General features: G+C 39.4%; 1 protein-coding gene across 1 annotated transcript in view; it reads left to right on the forward strand.

The window, feature by feature from the left end:
• Positions 1–24,478, forward strand: part of JADE3 (jade family PHD finger 3) — a 45,793-nt gene that overhangs the window by 15,881 nt on the left and 5,434 nt on the right. The window contains exons 4-9 of the mRNA XM_053935059.1: positions 9,088–9,245; positions 11,123–11,313; positions 13,442–13,653; positions 16,220–16,387; positions 22,067–22,183; positions 22,648–23,121. Coding sequence (XP_053791034.1) covers positions 9,088–9,245; positions 11,123–11,313; positions 13,442–13,653; positions 16,220–16,387; positions 22,067–22,183; positions 22,648–23,121 — 1,320 coding nt within the window. The remainder of the gene's footprint in view (positions 1–9,087; positions 9,246–11,122; positions 11,314–13,441; positions 13,654–16,219; positions 16,388–22,066; positions 22,184–22,647; positions 23,122–24,478) is intronic.

Genomic DNA, 24,478 nt, shown 5'->3' on the forward strand with positions numbered 1-24,478 from the left:
TGGTTACTCTTGGCTTTTTGCTGTCAATGTAGCTTTTTTGTTTACTCGGCCATCTCCACTTGTTAGAACCTCAATGCTTACCACCACTGTCACTAGACCTGTACTGACCTATTTAATAAATTGACATCTATGCACAATCCAGTACCCAAAGCCATCCTGTTGGTCATTCCATTGGTAGCCCCTCTTAGTGGAAGATTTGTTGGCTGCCTTCTCCAGATTTTATGCTTGCTTTCTTAAGGCCTGAAGTCAGATACTAACTGCAAATTTGAGAAATATTTCTTGTAGCTAATTCCCCTTACTTGTTATCACATTGCCTCTGAATGAGTCCTTCAGAATTTTAGTATGACTGCTGAAAAAAGACTGACAAACCCCACTTTATTTCTGTAGAATTTAAAGTTATTTACTATAACAGCAGCTTTTTACCTGAGTGGTTACTGCTGTGCAAGGTTGTGTGAAATACATAGATTGTGCTCCTATAGCTTAAGCTATTCAGCAAACATGCTTTGTGCTTCTTTTCTAAATGCTGCTAACTAGGTGGGTTTGGTGTGGTAAGAACAAGGTAAATGATACAGAATGTGTAATTTCTTTGGAAGCTTAATTCTTACTGAAAGTCAATTCAAGAAAACTCACTTCTAAAAGAAAATGCAAAAAAAAGTTCAAAAAAATTGGCTAGAACAAGCTAGCTACATAGTGTTTTATTTGCAGCCACCAAGAAGGTTAAGAAAAACCCACTAAGCTTTTTGCCTTTAAGATGTTGTTATGAGGATTATGGTTCTTTAAGAATTTAAATCTTAAAGCAGCTTGTGGCTGTTGAGGTCTTGTAAGTGTTGCTCATGTGTGCCTAGGCAGCAGCTCTGTTACCAGTCAAGCTGTGCAAATGGGAGCTGAAGCACATACATTGCCAGGCTTGTTGCTGTTTCAGATACACCTCAGTGCTAGTCCCTTACCAATCCCTTCTTTCCCTTACCAAGGGATTGGTAAGGGACCAATCATCCAGTCATCCAGCCCAGCCATCCAGTTTTATTCTTCTATCTCTCCATCTTAGGGATTGCCCTATTACAGCCTTCTTTGAGTTTGCTCCATTCTTTCTCTATGTGCATATGTACATTAAAACAATAATTATGAAGATGTGGTCCAGCTATGTAGCATACAAGTTTTCTGTTTACATAACTTCTAGGAATTAAAACAAGCGGTGTTTTCAGTTCCTTCTTTTGAGATCATCTTTGCTGCTTTTTAGTGGTTCTGAGGTAAAATCTTGATTCCTCTAGTGCTTGAAAATATGAAATTTTGGAGAACAAAATCTGGAATGTACACTTGAAGTTTAATAAGTCTATTTCATAATGTAATCCTTCCAGTAAAACTGGAATCTCTTTGTTGTATTTGACTTAAGATTCTCCTCCTGGGGAAAATAAAGGAATTAAAAAAAAAAAAAAAGGAAAGAAATCCCAAACTTTAGAACATATCCTGTTTGGAAAGAGTGTTATGAGTATAATATTTAAAAGATCCCTGAAACAAATAAAGTTCTCCAGGAAAGGGAGTGAAAGGGAAGGTGACAGTAGTACTGTACCTCTTGTGCAAAAGACTTGTGGCTAGTCTTTGTTTTGCTTTTGTTCCACTAAAAGCAAGCGTTCCCTCCAACCCGGTGAAAACCATATGCTGGGAAGTGTATTATACAAAATGCTTTTGTCAGCAGAGCATGGAAATTGATTATTTATGCATCAAGTGGTGACAGGGGAGCAAAGCAAATACTGAAAAGGGATCCGACTACATATCTAATATCTATTAGATAGAAATTTAAATTTTCAGGCTGACAGCATCTCTTTAGCAAGGCTTCTCTGTAACAAGTTGGCATTGCTCTCCTTTCATTCACCTCTGCTTGCCAGGCAGCAGGCTGTTTCTTGAGTTAGTGATGCAGAAAATGTAGAAGGTCAAAGCTATAAATAGTTGTTTGGGAATATTTTTGTTCACGGTCTTCATACATTAATTTTTTTTCATGCCAGTAAGCCTTGGTTTTTCAAATCAATTACATGTGAATACATATGCTTTCTTCCCCTTCCTCTACTATCACCAGCCCAACCTGAGTACCTGGGTTCTCTCCAAATAAAAGCTTGGGTTTGGTGCTCCAATAAGCAGGTAGTGAGTATATGTTCAGTTCAGGACTTATCTGAATATGCCGGTGTCCTCTGAGATTGCCTGTAAAAAGTGATGAGCGGCTGCATCTGAGGACTGCTTGAATTGCCTTCCAGGTGCTTTAGAATCCAGGTGGGTTTGGGAATGGCCTCAGTGGAGCGAGGTCATCTGGTTTTACTGCCAGGCCAAGAGGTGTTGTGATACACTGCAAATGGCCATTTCCAGGGCCTGTATCAATCCAGAAGGGATTGATCAATGTTACTCGGTTGGACCTGGTTTCAACTTACTCCAGTCTCCTCCTTGGAGAAGAAGGTGAGAACAAGGGAAGCCTGTAATGATGCTTCTTCAGACCATGGTGCTTCTGTAGGTAATGTCAAAAGCAGGGCTGTGTCTCTTTCTTGCTGCTGGCCTTCTGGATTACAGTCTATCACAAACTACTGAAATGGTGACTTAAAAATTCTGTTATCCAATTAGCTTTAGCATTTACTGTGAATAAATAAGCTGTGTTGAGATTAGAGGCACACCAGTAATTCAAAGTCATAGCTGGTTTGGAGACTTTTATGATGATGTTGGCCACATAGCATTTGTGGTGTTGCCCCTCAGTGGATTTAAACGTAGACAGGAGAGACTCACAGCCTTCTGCAGTAGGCTGTGTGGGAGCAGCAGGGTAGGAGACATTTGGATGTCTGGCTCGGCATGAAGCCTGTACTTGGCAGTTTCCTGTCTCCATGAAAGCTGAGGCAGAAAATGATGGCAGAGTAGTGGGAATCATTTTTGCAGGGAAAATGCATTAGCTGGACCGGCCTGTATGACTGACCAGGTCTTTTCCCTTTATGCTTGTGGGGTCACAAAAGAGCCTAAGAGATCTTTATGACACTCAAATTTATGTATATCTTTTTTCAATCCTGTCTCAGTGCAAAGAAGTTAAGTTAGTGTACTTTTTTTTTTAACACCCCTTCCATATAACATGGTAATATTTTACTTCTCTTTGCAAATAGGGTTTCGAATCTCACAGCAGGCGTAGTTTTTAATCCCCTCGTTGCTGATTGTGACAGCTGTATTATCATGTGAAATGCAGCTTATCTTCCAAAACTAAATGGTCTGCATTCATTACTTGGGTACATGAAACTCTTTTTAGTGGCATTTAACTGCCACATAAATTGTAGGTCTTGATCCTGAGAAGCAGCCTGTAAGACTAGTATCTTGGCAGCAAATGGACTCCTTTTGCAGTTTGGAAGTGCTTTATTTTGTTCTGTGACTGAATGGGCAACATGGTTAAACTATATTGCTTTGCATGCACCATGTGTAATAAGAGACTGCCACTTTTATGTGCATGCTTACCTTAAAAAATTCTGAATTTTCTGAGACGTGTACAGGCTTCTCAAGACCTCTGGTGAGCGTGTGTTATCCATGAGCTGCTTTTTAGCCTGCTTGGGTTAGTTGATTAAAAAAAAAAATGTAAGGTTGGAGGTGCAAACTCATCAATTACTTCTATGATAGCTTTTTTTTTTCCCTTTGAGATACTGTCTCAGGCTATTTGAACTCTTTAGGAAGAGGTGACCCAAATGCAGAGAGGTGTGGAAGAGCTTGCTTGTGAAAAAGCTGAGCTATTTTACCTTTGAAGTGAATGAGCAGGCATAACAGTAAAGTGTGAATGGGTTGGAAACAGCAGAGCTAGAGTGCTTCAGTCCTGCCTGTCCTTGTGATGGAAAAACTGGACAGAAAAGGCAGCCGTGAGCATTGAAAAATGAGGCCAAAACTTAGAAAATCTGTAGCAATTGAAAGGATATCCTTTTCATGCAATTAGGCTGGGAAGCTCATCTGCTACAGGAAGTTGTTGAGACTGAGAATTAAACAAGATTAAAAAAGGAATTGGACAGATGATAGCAAGTACAGATTTTTAAAAATATCTGTATAAATTAGTACCACTTTAAAAATTGATTGTTAGGATTAACCCCAAAATCCAAAGCTTATGTCTGATTAGCAACCAGAAGGAAACTTGACATGTTCTTGCACATTCTTCTGGCTCATGAGATACTGTCAGAGACACGATGTTAGGTAGCATTGATTTAGTATCCAATTTCCTGGCCTTTCCTATACATGCTTGTAAAAGGAGGCTAGGAAGAATCATGGCTACTTAAATGAAAAGTACAATATTTAATTTGCTCGAGCCCTGGATAATTCATTAAAATAGTTTTAGAGAATAGGAAGTTTTAACATCAGGATTTACTGCCTTGCTTGTCCAAATTGTGTGGATGTTTGAGAGCTACAAATTTATTTCTACACGTATTCCTGACTATCACTATCACTTTTAACATTTAAGTTTTTCAGTCTCGTTGGTATATGTCCCTGGAACTGTAGCTTCATTTGCATTTGAAATTTATGTTGCCTTTTATTTACTTTGCTGCCACATATCCCACAACCAACCAAAATCCAAAGCAAACCGGCTTTAAGTTTCTACACTTCTCTATAAGGCAAGTTACTTAGTTCAGCAATTTCATGCCCAGGTTGCAATGTATTAGCAAGAAAAATTCTACCTTTCCAGGACAGGGTCACCAAATTCTGTTCTTGGAGCTTCATGCCCTGTAAATGGGTAGTCTTTTGCACATACTGTCAAATATCTGTACAAAGATAAACTATGCTCAGATACTGTGTGGCTGTATTACACTTGCAATAAGTCATATTAGAATTTAAATTTTGTTTTATTATTTATGTGGTGATTTTAGGTGTAAACCTGCTGCTTCGTGTGTTTGCTGAGGGCCTGTTCTTGAGAGCTACAATAGTAGAGTAAGCCTTAATGTTTGGGGGTGCTTACGGGAATAAAAGTTACTGGATCCTTTCAAAGGAGAATAAATAAAATTATTTGACCCTCGACATGATGGAAAAACTCTTGTGTAATTTACATTTCACATAAATCCAGGAGTTTGACAATAGAATTTTAAACTTGGCCTTTGAGATGGATTGGGAGGGGCACCAAAAATCTAGGAAAATGCTAGATGTTGTCTGGTTAGAGAGGATGCTGGCCCTCATTCCATGCTGTTTGCTGTAAAAGATCTAATACACTTTTGCAGGGAAGTCAGGACATTATAGTTCCCTTCTGCTTTTTAAAAAAATCATAGCTTTGTGTTTCTGAGCAGTGCATCTCCTGACTCCCCAGGTGATGGGTGTGATGAAAAGCCTGAGTTGCCAAGTTCTGCCGGGTGCAGGGGAAGCCTCACCACTGAAGCAATTACATGCAATCCAGCATAAAGTGGGCTTTGGTTATTTGGTAACTCGTGTTTATCCCAAATCAAGGACTTTTCTTCTTTTACATGTCTCATGCTCAGACAGGGAGGAGGTATGCAATAAAAAATAAACCACAAAACAAGAAAGACTGTGAGGTGGCATAACTGGGACAGGTGACCCATACTGACCAGAGGGATATTCCACCCCATAGAACTATTATATAAACTGGAGGAGTTACCCAGAAGGGGAGCTGATCTGGGTTTGGGAAGCGGGGTCTGGCATTGGTCAGTGGGTGGTGAGCAACTGTATTGTGCATCACTTGTTTGAGTTTTTCCTTTTTATTATCATTATTGTTATTATTATTTGCCATTATTATTGTATTTAACTTTATTTTCAATTATTAAACTGTTCTTATCTCAACATACAAATTTTAGTTTGATTCTACTCCCCATTCCACTGGGTTTGGCGGGGGGAAGACAGGAGGGGGGTTGAGCAAGCGGCTGAGTAGAATTTTGTTTCCAGCTGGGCTTAAGACCACAACAAGACTAAAGAACAAGGTCTTTTGTTCTATATTTAAGCTCCAGTACTAAAGCATGAAATATGTAATAGAAGGTCTCAATGAAGTGGTAATGATTAGATTATGAGACAATGATTACATAAGCAGACACATTTAATTGATGTAATTTACTCAAAGTGCTGCACTGTTTGTGGTTGAAGCTAAAAATTCCTGGCAGCAAAATGCAATTTTAAGTTCAGACCAAACAGTCTTGCATGGTAAGGCTAAAACTCCTTTGTACTTTCATGCTCTCTTTGCTAAAAAATATTTTTTAAAAATCCCACTGTCACACAGTAACTACTGTGGAATGCTCTAAATGGTGGGGAGTTTCCCACTTCTGTGTGGCTCTGGGAGCTGCACTTGGTTATAGCTCAGCTCTGCAAGGCCTTCTGTTGTGTGCTAAAGACGCTTGACACCAGCTCAGTCTGGTTGTGAGGAGTGACGTTTCTGGATGGGAATACCTTATAAGCCTAGCCTTGGCATGCTCATTTTTCAGGTATTTTCAATATGTATGATATTACAGGTGATGTTAAAATAAAGTTGAGGGGGTGTCATTTATATAAGGTAAGAAGTAGAACTACTTTGGAGTGATTGAAAGATTGGCCACTGAGCGTCATGGGCTAACTGGAAATGCAGGTGGTTCTTGCCAAGAGGGGAGAGTGGGTGCTGTGGAGCAGACTAGCTGTTGTTCTCTGGACACAGTTAGTAAAGGAGCAGCATTTATTTGTTTTTCAAATGTTGGAAAGAAACAGCCATGAGGAGAAGCTGGCTATTTAAATCCTGAAGGTGTGTGTGCTGCTCTTTGTGTAGATGGCTTAGTTCATGGCCTTGAGGCTGACTCCTGAAGTAGAATTTACTTGATTTGTCAGAAAACTCTCTTTGGGTCCCCTGAGTGTTTTGGTTTACTTACATGATGAAAGAAATACAGACTGAGTATTCTCATATGTTGCCCTCTGAGAGTATTTTACTGTTGGATGACCCTGCTTTGCCACACGTGAAGAAATGAAGAATGACTAGAACTAAAGATTGTAATCATTCCAAATGTCTGCAAGAAATCCTCAATTGCACTGTTAATCACAAGTACGAACAGGAAATTCTTAGGAAGTCTTAGCTGAGTTTTGGAGTCCCTTAAGGTTTCAACAGTTATCTTTTTATTGATTAAATTTTTGACCTTCAGTGGTACCTGTACTGTAAACTGTAGGAATCTGAAGCAGAGAACTTTATCTTGTGGCATGGTGATGGTGTGGTCAGTACTTGCAACAGTCAAAAGAAACCCTGAAGAAGTTCATGCTCCAGGAGGGGGCTTGTGCTCTAAAAGTAGAGATATGGTTTGCATACATAATGGATGATCAGAAGATTTGCTGCTAAGCAATGTAGTTAGAATACTGATGCCTTTAATAGCATTTTTCATCTAGTGGTTAAGAAATAGTGCATTTGATAGGAAATATGTCACTTTTATATTCTGTCAGTGGCTTAAAAGGTAGTTTGTAAAGCACTTACCTCAGATAAGATTTGAGAAATATATTTTCTGGTAATTAAAGCAGTCATTGCACTTCCCTGTATTATACTTTTCCCTTCCAGTGTTCTTTGGAATTGTGCCCTGTTAGTGTTTCTCATAATTCTGGCTCTGTACCTGTAACACAGAAAACTAAAATGGCTTTTAAGTGGCATAAATAATTTTACATTTTATTTTGTTGTGTACATATAGTGCTTGGGGAAAAAAAAAAAGGATGCTTGCAGTCTTGCAGTCTCAATGCTTTCACTCTTAACATTCAGATTTTAATACAGGCCTGTTAGGTACCTGAGGAGTTTTATACAGAAGGCAGCAGTGAACAGTCTGTTCTGAACCAAGACAGGTAACACATTAATAGGAAATACATGACCCTTGAGTCTGTGGGTTTGAGTACCCTCGGTCAGCTTGCTCTCCTGGCCATCCATATGAGATGCAGTTGTAGAACATAATGAAGTAATGCTAATGTTCCAGGTCACAGCAGCTATTTCAATACCCATTTAGCACAGAGACTTTTAAAGTAATATTTACTTGATGATTTCCAAGAACAGCTGAGAATTTCTGCAGTAGGCATAAGCAGTCTGGTACTGTCAAATTGAACAGGGTACATGAAGATATTGGGCTCTGAGATTGTTTATTACTCTTCTGGTTATAAAACTGAATTAGTGAAAAGAGAGTTCAACCTGTCACAACTTACTGCAGGGATATTTTCCATGTCGTTTTATTGCCCTTTGAGGATTTGATTTCTTATTACAATAATACAGTTAATTAGTTGCAATGTCTCCCTAAAACCAAGTCACAGTTACTGTTTTGCTTTACTGAACATTAAGCTGGTGCAGTGGGGGAGAAAACCCACAGAGGATACATATGCTCTTTATTTAAATTGTAGGCACCTGTAGTTGACAGACACTGAAATTAAGTAAGCTTTGAGATGACTGATAATCACGTTTACATGCTTGTAAAAACGTGACTCTCTGGAGCCAAGTGTTATGGCTGGAGATTTGCCGCTGTGGTTTGCTTTGTATGAGAGTGGTGTTTCAAAGTGTAGGTTTGCTGAAGGATGCTGAGGCTGGTTATTGTCCATCACTGCTTACACACAGAGCAACACAGATCTTGTGTTGCGGCAAAGGCAGCTGTTCATCTTCGATCTCGGAGATCCCAACCAATAAAGCTTCAAGTGGTTTTAATAAATGAGCGAGTGCCTATCCATCAGTTTTGCCATGGCAACTGTTTGTAGCCCATGATGAATATGACAGTTTAAAGTAGCTGAACTGAGTGAAAGAAAAGGATATCCTACTTTGTGTTTAAGTTAGGATACAACCTACAGGCTGACAATAAGCTGATTGAAAATATGGTGACAAGTCTTGAATCAGATGCAGGCTTCCTTTCTCCTCTCTCTGCTTACCTGTAAAAACCTTCTTCCTTCTGGTTAGCCTTTGGGCAGCAGCATGGTTTTGAATTAGTGTAAACTTCTTATCATACTGTACCTAATGCACTAAAAATTAATAATCTAGGTAGTTTCAAATTGATTTCTTTATGTTGATAGTATTTTAAAAAATTATCAATGTATATGCACTGTTTCAGTGTAGATAAGAAAAATGCCTGCCACGTTCTTCAATGCAATGCTCTTTCTCAAATCTGTCTTTGCACTCTGTGTTTCCTGCAGGTGTTCCGCAAGGATCTCATTAGTGCCATGAAACTCCCAGATTCTCACCATGTCAACCCTGATGAGTATTACGTCTTTGCGGACACATGGAAACAAGAATGGGAGAAAGGGGTTCAGGTTCCAGCCAGTCCAGAAACTATTCCGCAGCCTTCTCTCAGGTATTGGTGATCAGACATGGATCATGTGCACAAAATGGCAACTCAGAGAAGATGGTCGCTCAAAACCAAGTTGTCTAAGTGCAGTCAGCTTTTCTCTGTTGGTATGTTTAAATCTTCAGTGTAGCAGCTTTCAGACATGTTCTTAAACCACACGAGTGCCAATTTGGAAAACATTTCTGTGGTGCTTCAGTCCAGATCTCATTCTGTCTGCACGCTGTTACAGTATCTACATTGTGAGTGTAAAGAGATCTTTTTTCTTCAGGCACATGGTGCTATGGATTAAAAGCTGTTTTTTATTTGAGCATGGGAAGTTGAATAAATTAAAAATAAACCCATATCTTATGCATATTACTTGAAAGGTTTCCCTACCCTGCATGATGATATAGAGCACTAGGCATGCAGTAATTACTGATACCTGATAAAATTACTAATTTGTTTTTATAATCTAATTTTGGTTATTCTCGATGTTTTAACCTTTTCTGCCTTCTCTCACCACAGTTGGCCGTTTAACATTATAGAAGTTCAGTGATCTCAGATTTTGGGAATACATAAAGAATCTTCTGCTCTCTCACACTGTGTTTAGATTAGGGAAACATAGCACTGTAGTCCTGCAACCCTTTTTGGTGGAAACAAAGCATGTTTCAACAAAGAAAGGTTAATGCCAGTGTTGTCTTCAAGACAAAGATAAATTAATTGTCTGGTGAAAGTGCTGAGTCAGCATAATTTAATTTCCACTGGTGCTATTGTCAGTACCAAGTTATTAAAAATAAGTATATAGCAGCTCATACCAGCAGTATTATATTAGCTGTATAGCTATAATAGCTATAGATTTGGCTGGAACAGAGAAAAGAAAAGCTCACAAGGGAATTAGAGGAAAAAATGAGCAGGGTGAAGGGGGGTGGAGAATGGCAGAAGGTCGTTACTTGTGCTAACATTGATAATCCACATTGTCCAGTTAGAATTATTTGGGTTACAGCTTGACAGCTGCCTCCCCCTTCTTTGCTGTCTTATTTTCCAGAGTTTTTATCTTTTCCTTGTCCTGTGGAGGGTGAGCTCCAGAAAGCATGTAGAGCTGCTCATGCATGGCACTGTTCCATTCTGTATCTCTCTGGCTTCCTTCCACATGTAGGGCTTTTTGCATTGAATTCAGAGAAAAATTGAACTTTATCTAGTTAAGATTATTCTTTCCATTCCAAAATCAAACCAATTAAACACCGAGTTTTATCTCTGAAAATACTTGAAAGAAACAACAGAAGGAACACAAATATTTTTCTCCATTGCTTCTTGGATGACTTTTCCCCTTTACATTTTTGCTTGGCATCAGAATGTTTTTTGCATAATGAAAATAATGTATTTGTGATGTGGATAAGGTGTCAGTTACAAAATTAGGGATGACTGAGTATCCCAAATGGAGAGTGAGGATTTTTCCACCACACACACAGACACTACAGTAGAATTACTACAGTAAGCTTTCATGAAAAAGCTGGTATTTTCAAGAGATCAGTTGGCAAGATTTCCTTATGTCATTTAGGAAGAATATAGGACAAAGATTGTATTGGTTTTATGCACAATACTTTCAGTGGGTTTCAGAAACAGTTGCTTTGTCATACCAGTAGCATTTGTTAAATTGAAGTCATATGGACAGGCTTACATTTTAAAAAGGATTCTGTATATGTAGTAAACCTTGGAACATTTTGTGTGAAGAAATGACATTTAGAGAATCCTGTCTCCCCAGGCTGACTATACTTACTGGCTTACTTAATATACTTACTTAATCTGTGAAACCCCAGCTTTGCACTTACAGCAAATATTTTATGTCTTTCAAGGATGGGTCTTAAAAAGCTGTAAGTATTTTTTTTTTTTCTTTTCATTCACAGGGTTGTAGCAGAAAAGGTAAAAGAAGTACTGTATACACGACCCAGAAAATACATCCACTGTTCCAGCCAAGAACCCACAGAACCAGGTTACATCAACATCTTGGAGCTAGCAGAATCTGTGTGTCGCTATGACTTGGATGACATGGACATCTTTTGGCTCCAGGAGCTAAATGAAGAGCTTACAGAAATGGGTAATTGCACAACATTTTCTCATTTTAAAAGCTGCACTTAATTTCTGCTGTTTGAGTTGTAGTCTGCTGTGTAAGGTCTCTGAAAGATTGCTGAGTGAGAATTGAATGGAAGTGCTAAGAGAAGCAGGAGCTAAAAAAGTAATTACTTTCTTGATCTCTTAATGTTTTATATTTTACCTGTTTTGTCTAAAAATTTCTTGACGTCCAAAATCATCTGCAACTTCTGCAGACTGAGGCAGGAGAGGAAAAGCCCACACCAGGTGGAATTCATTTTAGGACTTCAAAAGTTAAAGAGTTTATGTAGGGAAAGCAGATGTTTCCATTTCTTGAACTTGGAACATATCTACAAATTGAGAGTTCTGAGGAATTTGCATGCTGGGTTCTCAACAGAGTAATTAAGATTCACACATGTTAGCCCATTCAAAATCAGCTAAGTAAACTCTTTTGCCATGCAAGTTGTGGGTATAGAGGTCTATGAGAAGGAGTGAGCTATGGAAAATAATATTGGAATGATCACTGGAATAACTGAATTGTGATTGAATAGCCTGTGTGGCTAGTATTCTTCCATGGGTGATTGTAGGTCCTTTAGGAAAGACAGGTTAGCATCTCCTTGTATTTGCTTTTAATAAAATAAGAAGTACCCATAGAGAAGTGACAATCAATGGCAGTATTGTCTGTAACAGCAATGAAATAGTGGTGACTGAGCTCCAGAGAGGAGTGAGGAGGGGAAGTAGTTTTTCTGGTCCTGGACTTCAGGACAGCATGTTTCTGTTTAGGTAACTGGGTGGGATCTGGGAGGCAGCTCTGAAGCATGGAATTACTGAAGAGAGCTAGCAGCACTTCAAGAACACTGTCCTCCAAGCACAAGAAAGTTCCAATTATACATTCAGGAAAATGAGTAGATGTGTTGAGAGACTGGTTTGGTGAAGTAGGGAGTTCATGACTGAGCTCCAGTGCCAAAGGATGCATATAAGTAGAAGCAAGGACAACAGCTTCCCAGGCATACAGGAATGCAGTAAGCAAAAGCTGTTAGCTTTTCAAGGGCGCAGATCTGCATCCATGGAAATTTTCAAGATACGACTACATGTATCTTTTGAGCAACAGCCTTTTTGGATTTCCTATTCCCTGTTTAGAGCCTGGGCAGGGGCTGAAGCCCTCTGTAGGACTTTTCCCACCTGAATGATTCGGTAATTCTTTTAATTCAGGCAATGAGAAAGTATTAGGGCATGGGAGAGAACACTTTAACTCTCTCTGTTTCTTTTTTGTAACAAGGAATCAAAATTAGTAGCCTTAGTTGAAATATTAGCCTCTGCAATTAATGTTACATGAATATCCCAACATTTGAAGGCCTAAGTAAATCATAAGCTGTGAACATCATGATCATTTTTGAGCAAGGATTTTGATGACATGCAATTTGGAGTTGTAGCTGTGAACATCATGGGGTTTCTAATGCAGTGCGCATCCTGAAGCTGCAAGCTGATGGCCAATCTCATAGCAAATACTTTTACAGTGATCCTGCTTACGCTAAGTTTGATTAGTGGTGAGTATAGATAGCATGTGTAGTGTTCAGATAGTATGTATTGCAACAGTATATTTATCTACTATTTTGTTTTTAAAAAAACATCAGAAAAATAAAAGCACTTTTCATAAACATCATGTTTTGATCACTTCATCACAAGGGACTTAGAGCTACTGGGTGGTGCAACTTTCATCATAAGATATGAAGTATTCTTGATAAGTTTTATTTCCTAGGGCATTCGTCTTCAGAAGAACACAGTGCATGATTTTTGGATTTCATTAGTGTTTAGTAAAATTACAGAGGTGCAGGAAGGGTTGTATGAGAGCAGCCAGCAGTTACAGCTACTGCTGTCTTTTGTGCTGCAGTGTTTTCTTCCAGGCGCAACCTTGTGGTTTGTGTAAAATTTTTACTCAAATAATAGTTCTGCTTGTATTTATAAAATAATGTTATAATTAGCCTGTGAGTGAAAAATCTCGTCTATTTTTATTTTATTTTTAGATGCTGTGTCTATTGCATTAGTCGGTAGAAGTTGTCTTTTTTCTCCTCCTGCTTCTCTGACTCAGAAGCATCTGACTGTCCTCTAATTGCCCTTCCCTTTCTCTTTTGTAGGATGTGGGCTCCTGGATGAAAACACAATGGAGAAGACAATTGAAGTGCTGGAGCGGCACTGTCATGAGAATATGAATCACGCCATCGAGACTGAAGAAGGGTTGGGTATCGAATATGATGAGGACGTCATCTGTGATGTGTGCCGGTCCCCGGACAGTGAAGATGGGAATGACATGGTGTTCTGTGACAAGTGTAACATTTGTGTCCATCAGGTTAGTGCCTGCAGAAATGTTGACACTTTCCTGTGGTTTAAATTTACCCAGGCAAATGTGCAATTTGAATGGATGTTAAATGCTAAGTGGAGGACTTTGCGGTTTTCTACATATGAAGGCTGGTGCGATACTGAGGTGAATTTTTACACTATAACAATTACAAGTAGATTAAGTGGCCTAGCATAGTTAATAAGTGGACAGCCACAGTCTAACAGGAATGCAAAGTGTGGTTTTGGGACATGCAAGTATTTCTTCTGTGACTGTAAATAATTGTTCCCCCTATTACTAAATCTGCTTTTGAAGATAAACAGGACAGGAAATACTGGCTTGCCTGTTTGTGAGAAATCTAAAGATCATTTGTTTGAGGTTTTTTTTGCCTTTATTGAATACTTATTTAGTCAGACATAGACTGTCCAAATTTAGCCATCTGGAACCATATATAGGCACTTTTATAGAGTGATCCTTTTCAGAAGCCATCAGCACCTGCAAAAACCATCGTCTCAGTCTGAATGGTGCTCATGTTTATAGTGTTTCAGATGTAGTCAAGACTTTACACTGCCTGAGCTCAGCATAGTCAGGTAAAGGTATCCTTATCAGAAGAGTGGTATGAATCCTGTGGCTTTTGTACATCCTATTCTGGAAGGGAGTTTTGCTACAAATTGAAAGGAGAACAAGAAAGTGTTGTTCTTTTTTTTTAAATGCATTTTTGTACTGACTGTGAGTAATATTTGGAATACACATCTGACTGAAAAAAGACCTGTCACCTTCCTGCTCACAGTGGGCTGGCTTCTAGCCCGGCTGCTTTCCTGACCTGAGTCCCTGTGTGAAGCAGCCTGTGAGCCTGAGTTGGCAGTAAGGTGGCCAGTGACAGGAATATGGTTGGCAGATGGGCTGCTTGCTTCAGTCCCTGCTTGTGCCTATTAAGGAGTAGTGATGGGTTTGCAGTCAAAGGCTCATGGTTGTCTGCTGACAGCTGAGCTTGAGTTGATGGTCTGCTGCCTTCTTGCCCCTCACTCTTCCCTGTGCTGGATCTGCTTGAAACAAACTGGAGAGTGTGCCTGGGCTAGAGCAAATCCTAACTATTACAGGGCTAGAGCAAATCCTAACTGTAACAATAACTTGTTTTATTTTTAATCTGGATCAGCTTTGGTTCAACAAGTAGCCTCAGGTCTGTTTGTCATCACAAGTTTGGAGGTGGAGGGGAGGAGGAGTGTGAGAAAATTCCTCTTTCATGGTACCCTGTTGTGCTGGCTCAAACACATGGTGAAATGACTGTTTTAGTAGTCTAGGTATCCTTTGCTTATCAGTTAAAATTAGAAAGTAGTTTCAGTCCATTTCCAACACCCTAGATATGATCTTAGATGTAATGCTGCTTCTGCTCTAGTAACAGAAAGAATTCTGGTGGGAATATGCCACAGAGGAGGAAAAGAACACTTGTAAAATTTGGATTGCAGCTCCCCCTGTTGGGCTTATACTGGAGTTGGCACATCAGAAAAAAAACCATTTAGGTTAGTCAGTTTTGACGCATTTAATTCAGGAAAGTCCCCCTCCCTACAAGCTTGACATAAATGTGCAGTGTTTTATGATATTGTTTAATATTAAATACTGAGATATTGTAAGCAGAAGGCTGGAAAGGCAAGTATGGGAATTTTATAGTAGATTTAATCTGAAAAAATGGTTACAACTAATGATCCCATTCTTTTGAATCTTTTGATGTTATCATTACCAGAGATAGTGTTAGAAATTGAGATCTCCTGTGATGTCCACCCTTTTGATAAAACTTTTATTTGGAGTGGTTGCATGAAATTAGGCCTCTGTGGTAACCAGTGATTTCAGATATGCTCAGCTTCATGGAGGTAAGGGGGATATGCATGTACAGCAGGGTCCACCATTGGCTCCATTAAGCATCACGAGGAATTTGAATTAGAAATTAAACTATTTATTTTCCTTTCTTTGTTTTAATTCTCAAACCTAGCAAAACTTAAGAAATCTCTCATTTTCCATATGGTTAAGTATAATGCTTGGGAAATAGGTATAAAACCCAGCATCTTAAAATTCCAGTATATGCTGTGATTTTTGTTGCAGTATTATATAAATATTTAAAGAAAAAAAGTTCACAGAACTGTAACCACAAACACTTCAGGAAATTGTTTTCAGTCAAACAGCTCATATCCCTATCCCTAAATAGAATTATGTTAGAGCACTACATTTTTAGCAGTAGGAAATGGTGATTTTAGAAAGTATTAGATACAGAAGCTAATTTAAAGGAATATCCATGTTTACTTCAGAAGTTTAAAAGTCACTAAAGGCAAAGGTGAAGGTTTGTAACACCAGTGCTGTTGTGCGGTCTCAGTGGATATGTTTTATAAACATGTGTAAAATCTATTGCTTTTGAGGCTGTTTCTCTTAGATTAATTGACTCATTTTAAAGTAAAGAAATCACAGAAAGATTAAGTGAAGGCCAGATTGTGCCTTTACTTTTTGAAAGCTTGACTCTGTGTGATTATGAATGCTTGTGTGTGAAACAATGTCAGCACAATGATTCCAATATCTGTTTTTCTCCAAGGCTTGCTATGGAATCTTAAAAGTACCTGAAGGGAGCTGGCTGTGTCGCACCTGCGTCCTGGGAATACATCCTCAGTGTCTCCTCTGTCCTAAAAGAGGAGGTGCCATGAAAGCTACCAGGACAGGGACCAAGTGGGCACATGTGAGCTGTGCTCTTTGGATTCCAGAGGTAAATTTCTCTCCTGTCCTCCTCCTTCTAGTTCCATCCTCTGCTTTTTGACATTCTCATGATTTAAGGTCTTTGACGTAATACTGGGCTTTATTTTGATAGGCATGCTCAGTCTGTGAAGTCTGGGAGAGAGCCCAGCTTGTATTCCATTAATGAGTCACTTTGTTGTCTCCATTTAGTCAGCAATCACTTCTTGGTGTCATTATAGTATCTGTGACCTGCTAGAAAGGGCCACTGATATAAGCTGTATCTAACAACTGCAGCTTCATTGTCTCATATTTTTTGATGAATTTCTGTGCTCAGATACGTGTGTAATTTGCATGAGTACCTCCACTTTTTTCAGAGTTATGTTTGTTTGTTTGCTTGAAGGATGCCTGCACTGCATTATTTCTATAAGATGTATGCTGCAATTTGTACTTAAAATTTCTTTGAATTAGAATTTTTCTGAATGGTGGGGAGATGAGAATTTTTATCTCCATGTTGTATACACTTTATAAGTAAAGGCTTTTTTGCTATATCTGTGCATAACATATATGGAGAATTTAATAATGAAGTTTTACACCTCCTCCTCCATTTTGAATTAAGTTTAGCATCACAGTGTAGTTCTGTAAATCAGAAAGTTCACTTAGGTATAGATGGAGTTTGTGTTTAATTTTGCACTTGGGATATTTATGTTTTATTTCTGGTAAGATTCACAAATCCATTATGGTGGGTGGTTTAATGTGAGACAGTAGCCAGATCTGTCAGCACCATAAAATCAAGGGTACAGTATTTTCTAAATTTTCTGCTCCCAAGTGCAGACAGGTCTGATGTGTGCACAACTTTGAGGAAGATGCTGAGATTTTGATTTGGTTTATTTTGACTTAGCAACCGGATATAATGTGTAATTCTTAGTTGTCTCAGGCATATAGCTCCTTCTTAAGGAGATTCTTTGCAGTTGCACTTTTCCCTTCAGGCCTACTTGTAGTTTCTGTCATCTCTTTCACCTTCAAGGAGAGAGGAGTTGAGGAAAAAAAACAGAAATACTTACTTTAAAAAAAACCACTTCTCTTGTGCTTATGAAGTGTCTTGCCTGGAAGCTGTCCTGGCTCTGAGCTGACTGGTTTCTCTAAGAGGTCCATTCTGCATGTGGTTGCCTTGCTGTTCTCATCAGCAAAGGAACGGTGAGGTTTGGGAAGGTGGTGATGGCCAGGCAGGAAGCACACTCTGACTTCCTGCCTGTCCATCTCCCTTTGGCTGAGGAAGAGAAGCTACTGGGGGACACCCAGGGCACCCAGAGCTTGAATCCAGCTGTTTCCACAGCCCATTCAGCGATTCCAGATTTTGGACACCTCCTCCTCTCCACACCAACGCCAAGTGTGTCAGGCATAGTGAAGAGGTGGCATATGCCTGCAGGCATGGGAAATGCCTCTTGGATCCATTCTCGAAGGCTTCTGTATAGTCACTTGTAAAACAATTCAGTTTCCAGAGAAGCCAGGAAACCCTTTGTAAATCTACTAAAATGGCAAGTCAGTTCCTGTCTGGAGCGGCTTTATGTGCTGCTGGGGGCAAGAAGGACATAGAGTTTGAAGACCCAGGGATGGATGCTTTAGGGGTGAATGTGTATTATCATATATCTATTTTTTTTCTTCCAAGGTACTAGCATGCTGGAACTCCATAAAAGAAACATTAATTACAAGGTCACTGGTATTTCCTCTTGTGGCCCTAACAAAGTGAAGCATGGAAGAAAGCAGGGAGGAAGGGGCTATAAATGTCTGTCTTGTGGCAAAAGGTTCAAAGAGGCTTCATGAGTCAGCAAGTGTAGTCTAGCATTGTTGCAGTCAATTGTGCCAGGTATTCTCCTGCATTAATTCATTCAGCACTGTCTTAAAATCTTTTTTCTTCCCTGCCTTCCTTGGGAGTTAACGCTTTTTAAAGGCTTTCTTTTCGCTCCCTTGGCTGATTGGGACAGTTGAAGGTTTTTACTTTCCAAAGAGTACTCGTTGGTTTATATCCTCTTTTTCTTCTGCCTTTACTTTGCTTTAGTGTAAATGTGTGGTCTATTTCATGGTTTTTTTTTAAGGTGTTCTTCTAAATTAAAAAAAAAAAAATCAAAAAAGGAAACACTGATACCAGAAAACCTGTATTGAGTGTTTTGAAATTCAAGGTGTTTCTCTGCCTTAGATAACCTATTATAGGTATGTCTTTGCCAGTCAATATGGTGTTAGCTGAAGCAGAAAGTGATAATGCCCCCCCTGGGTGAGGAAAGATAAAATTTACTGTCCTGAGCAGCTGTTGTGAGTGGCTGTGCTCAAGCCACTGGGCTGAACCACTGATGCAGATCCTTGTGTACTGGTGCAGCTGGTGGTGGCACAGTTAGCAGGGAAGCAGAGGACAGCAAGGTGATTGATCATGTGCATAACAGATAATAGGCTTCAACAACCCATTGTCTTCACTCTCTCCCACTCTTAGAACTTCTACAGAGTGTAGCAGTCAAGATGTAACCTGATGCAAAGTTTGAAAAGTTTGCAAAGAAGAAATTGAGGAAATGACTACATGTTATGGCAGATGGATCATTTCTGCCTTGCAATGGGAGTTTTTTGGGGGGGATGAAAAGGTTGGGCTCTGCTCTCTGGATCCCTTGTGAGCAGCAAAGTTCAAACGGACTTTGCCTTGAATCCTCTCTGCAGAAACATGCAGGTGGCACAAGGCCAGTATAAATAAATTGCACCTGACTCTGTAAGTGCCTCTTTGTACTTTTACAAAGCGGGATAATATCAACAGTCAGCATTACAAGCTGAATGAACAGTATTCCCAATATAAATGTTTCCTGACCTTATGAGTCTCCTCTGGGGAAGGAGCAGGGAGAATATTAAGGGGGCAGAAAGGGACAGGGAAAAGGTCTGTGTCAATTCCCAGCTCCTGCTGAGAAGCTCAGTGGAAAGCTGGTATTACTCAATCTCCAGGAAAAAATCATTGCAGATTCTGGTTTCTTTTTGAAAAGAATATAGACAACCTGACACATTGATACACTCCCTTAATTCCTAAGGGAAGTCTTGTCTCTCAGTGTAGTGGTAACAGTCAGTCTTCCTACAATATTGTTTCAGAAATACCTGTGCAACTTGTAACCAGCTATTTTGAGCATGGTCAAGTTAGGTTCATGAAAGTGTCTTTCCTTTTGGAAGCAAAAAAGCTACATTTGATGATATTGAAGAGCACTGACCATGATTTTGTTGAACTACTTGGGCATTCCAGGGACAGTCTGGTCACTTCTACACCAATTATAGGAAGACCACAAGAGGTTAAATTGTTAGTCACATCTGTCTCATGAGTGCATCATGTGTTGCCTGACTGTTCTTCTTTAAAACCTCAATCTTCTGAAGCATCTCAGTGTCTTCCTAATGAAGACTTTTGGAAATACCATGCAACTGGTTGACCTCAGTATATTCCAGGAGATGTGGGCTTGCACTTGGCAGAGAGGGAAGTACTGTAACAAACATCTTATTTGAGTCCATGTATGTCATGAATTCATGAACTGTTGGTCAGCTATTTTTTTCTAATGTGAAAATTATGAACTGGGTAATCTCTTGCAAAGTTTTTTTTTTCCACCTACATAAATGATCCTTAAAGCAATGCATGATAAGGAGAGTAGCAAAAATATTCTGAGCATAGCAACTGTGATTTAGCACTGCTATCTTTGGGTAAGTCTACCTCACTGAGGAGATCTCCTGAAGCAATGCTTTTCATCCTTAGGGATTAAACAGGTTTTAAAATGAGTATGTGCATCAAGTGATTGATGATGTACCTCCAAAGGGAAGCTAAAAAATTCAGCTTTGTCTACTGGCTCTTGTAAAGCTGCCAGTTCAGTTACCACATGTTAAACTAATTCATACAATCCAGATTTTCCTGGGTGTCCCTTACTGTGGAGTTAATCTATGAAAATTACTGTACAAAAACAAAATAATTGTTGTTCAAATCTCGTCCTTAACTGCTTTTTTAAGCCATCAGCTTTCTTCTGGCCTCACAGTGCCACAGAGCATGACCTAGGAACCTCCTTTCTTTGAATTCTTACGTTTGACCCCTTTGAGCAGAAGCCCATAGTCCCACCACAGGAAATACAGGTCTGCTCTATTCAGATGAATTGTTTTTAGAAAGTGTGGAGTATCAGCATTGTGGTTTTGGTTCAGCCAGGTAGCCCTTCAAGGCACACAAATGCTGAGTTCAGAAAGTGTTGTAGAAGTGTCAAAATCCAAGCTTTTGGAGACTGGTGTTTTTGGGATAGTTATCCCACTGAAATCTTCTGCCACGTGCCATTCTCATACTGGCCCAGTTCTGCATGTTAGTCATTCAGAGCTGGCCAAGTTTTTGTTTCTGTGCTTGGATAAATCCTGTCAGGAATGGCTCAGGGATGCCTACAGATACAGATATATCTGTTTTGGTTTCCAAATCATAGAGGAAAGTCCTCATTTCCCTGTATAGACAACAGGCAACTGAGAAACTTCTATCACAATGTATATGTGGAAGTTAATATAACAAAGAATAGAAAAAGCTATTCTGTCTATATCTGGGGTTTTTTTTCCTTTCTTTTAGTAATATCTATAATCTGATCTACTAGAGACAAATTGATCATCCAAACTTATTCTGTGAAAACTAACACAACACAATATATCCTGCTTTGCCATAAGAGAAGTTTGTTGTATTTTTTCTCAAATTATGTTTGATACAGTCCATAGTTAGGAAGGTGTATTAGGATTATCTCTTGTGGTAGGAGTGCTCCGTGGAGAGGCAGAGCTGGGAAGCAAGGCTTTTCCTGGCTGCTGACTGATAGATCTGGTTCTGTCCCAAATCTTGAGTTGACAGAAGTAGATACCATAGCAGATCTAGGGATTTTATAGAAGGAACTTTTCAGGAAAGTGTTTCTCTTTTGTTCTCAGGGGCTTGTATTTTGGCATTTTTTAAGTCAGACCTGTGAAAGCAGCACAGAGGGGAAAAAAAACAAAAATCCACAAGGGAATGGAAATAAACTTAGAGCCAACACTTGCTGCAGTCTCTCAACTGGTAGTGGTTTAGCAATGGTATTCCCCAGTTTAGTGTTCCCACTGAAGCACTTCAAAATATGCACCACTCCCCCCCTCCCTTGCACCAGGCTGCAGAAGGGATTTGGAGGCACAAATGGTAAAAATCATGGATCGAGAAAAGAAGAATTTACTGGAAGCAGCAGTGAAATAAGAAAAACAAACAGTAAGAGCTACAATATCAGTAATGGGAAGGAGCCAGTGCTACCCGACCACTGGCTTCACACCACACTTACCTGACCAGAAGAGAGCCCTTCCCCCCACTCTTGGAAAATTTTGTGAGCTGGTACAGAATAACCTCTGGGTCCTAGCCATGTTCCCTCTTGGCTACAGCAAAAATTAACCCTCTCCTGGCTGGAATCAGGACATTGGTTAATAACAAAGGTGTTCTGTAGCTGCTTCAAATGTTTTGAATAATTGCAACTTCAAGTCACCAGGTTAAAATGATAGCATTCCACACTATTGTCTGCATGTGGGATCTTTTGGGGTCCCTTTCTGAGAAGTAGGAGTACATGGAGATCTTGCAGGAAGAGATGAATGACTTTCTTCTTCTAGTATAAAGGGAGAGCTTGGGGTTTTTTTTCCCTTTGATAACTGTTTTCTACACTGCTTTTTTTCTTTACAGGTTAGTATTGCTTGCCCAGAAAGGATGGAGCCGATCACAAAGGTGTCTCACATTCCACCAAGTCGATGGGCTCTAGTGTGTAGTTTGTGCAAACTGAAAACTGGTGCTTGCATTCAGGTATGTACTTGTCCCATAGTGACTCTGCAGGGGGGAATTTGTCAGAAGGGCAATTTCAGTTTTGCATTTTGTTCTTCCTGTGTTCAGAGATGCTTTACAATGGAGATGACTGTTGGATATATTGTTGTATATATTGTCTGCTTCTTCATAGCAATTTGCTATCACATTAGTTGACTAGACAGAAGAATTAGTCTGGGTTGCTGTCTTTTGAATAAAGCTGAGGTGTTTAAGAGCCAGTTCTGTGTGTATCAAAGATGAACAGAAAACTTCCACTGAACACTCTGCAAACAAGAAAATACTATATGGGGTAATACCAACTTCAAAGGGATCAATATTTTTAAGAATGTGTAGGAAATTGGTTTTGGTAGGGATGGATTTTCATGCAGTTGAGGTAGTTATGTCCCTTTTTTCTAGTTTGCTGCTACTGTTAGTAATTGAGGCTTTTTGTTTTACTTTGTCTGCAGTGCTCCGTGAAAAGCTGCATCACTGCCTTTCATGTCACCTGTGCCTTTGAGCATAGCTTAGAGATGAAGACTATCCTGGATGATGGGGATGAGGTCAAGTTCAAGTCTTACTGTCTAAAGCACAGCAAGAACAAACAGAATTCGCTGCCTGATGTTGAGGAGCACCCCAAGAGCGTGTCAGAGCAGAAGCAAACAGAGAGTGAGAAAACGAGCCTGCGAGCCCAAAAACTCCGAGAGCTGGAAGAAGAATTTTACTCACTAGTAAAAGTGGAGGATGTTGCAGCAGAGCTGGGCCTTCCAAAACTTGCTGTAGACTTCATCTACAATTACTGGAAATTAAAGCGAAAAAGTAACTTTAACAAACCATTGTTTCCTCCCAAGGAGGATGAAGAAAATGGCTTGGTGCAGCCAAAAGAAGATAGCATTCATACTCGCATGAGGATGTTCATGCATTTAAGGCAGGACCTAGAGAGGGTAAGAATTGTAAAGTTTTGAAAAACTTTTTGCAGGTGAGCAAGGTCTTTCTTTGTGGATGACAGTGAGAATGGGGAAAGCACAGTGAGGCGATTTTAAAAATAATAATTAAAAAAAAAAAAAATAAGGCCTTCAACTCCAGTCTTTTGATATACTGTACTGCCTGCTGCAGAGGCTTTCAGGTGCTGCCTCTCTCAGTCCAGTGAAAAGACCTAAGGTGAAAGCAGTGCTTCCTAACTTGCTTAAAGGTTATTCCTTCATGTGTTTTAAGATGCATATTTCTATGCACAATGGACATGTTTGGTAATTGACTCTATAACTTCAGCTTCAGTTGAGTAAATGTTTAAAAAATGAAGAAATTTATTTGACCCACTGTAGTAGTAGGTAGTAATACAAACTAAATGAGAAAAAATAAGTTACTTTTAATAAAAAGAAAATGAGAGTAAGGCTTGTTACCTCTTGGAGGTTGCCCATTAGGTTGGCCTGTTGGGTAGGGGTCACCTGCAATTTTCAAGTGCTTAGAGGAAGGTAATGAATGTAAAAAAGGTAGTAAAATAGATGTGATGAGGAGAGGGGAAGTAAAAGCAGAAGAGAGGTAATAGTGTTGTAAGAAAAGGGGAAACAATATTGGGAAGAGAACAACATGAAAATACAGGAAGATTATTGGAGCCAAGATTTGCACTTGTCAGTGTAACTGTTGTCTTTAATCTGTCATAATCAATCTCAGATCTTTTCCAGGACTGCTTTAGATATGGAAGCTTACTTCAAGAAAAAATATAAAACCCATAAAATGCCTCAGATGGAGGGTTGGTACTTGAGGGTGGCTTTTTTATTGTTTTTCAAGAGACCATGTAAAGCTTTTTGTTTGGTAAATGTTTGGTTTGCACCAAATATTGTTGATATACTTTTTCTGAGTGGAGGTGATTCATAATTTGAAACGCCTGTTTCCAAGTTTCTGAATTTCTTGTGCCACAAGATTTTCTATTCTGTTATATCTTGGGACAAATATAAATTTGGGAATCTTGGAATTTTGTTTTTAGGTAAAGAGATTCCAGTTCTGAACAGATGGAACTGAGTGCTGGGGAAAGTGTGTTTGGCAAATACCTTTCAACCAGCCCCTATGCTGTTTTTGTGTTTTGAAAGCACGTTTAGGTGTTTATCAAGAACTGTCAGTGTCTCTTTTTTATTGCCTTAGATAAAAATGTTGCTATTAACTCAAACAAGTAGAATTATGTGCAACTGAATCAGAATGGTTTGAGTTGGAAGGGACCTTAAAGACTCTCTAGTTCCAACACTCCTGCCATGGACAAGGGACACCTTCCATGAGACCAAGTTGCTCAAAGCCCCATCCATGCTT

This window comes from Vidua chalybeata, chromosome 2, assembly GCF_026979565.1.
Source record: "Vidua chalybeata isolate OUT-0048 chromosome 2, bVidCha1 merged haplotype, whole genome shotgun sequence".
NCBI classification, from domain to species: Eukaryota; Metazoa; Chordata; class Aves; order Passeriformes; family Viduidae; genus Vidua; species Vidua chalybeata.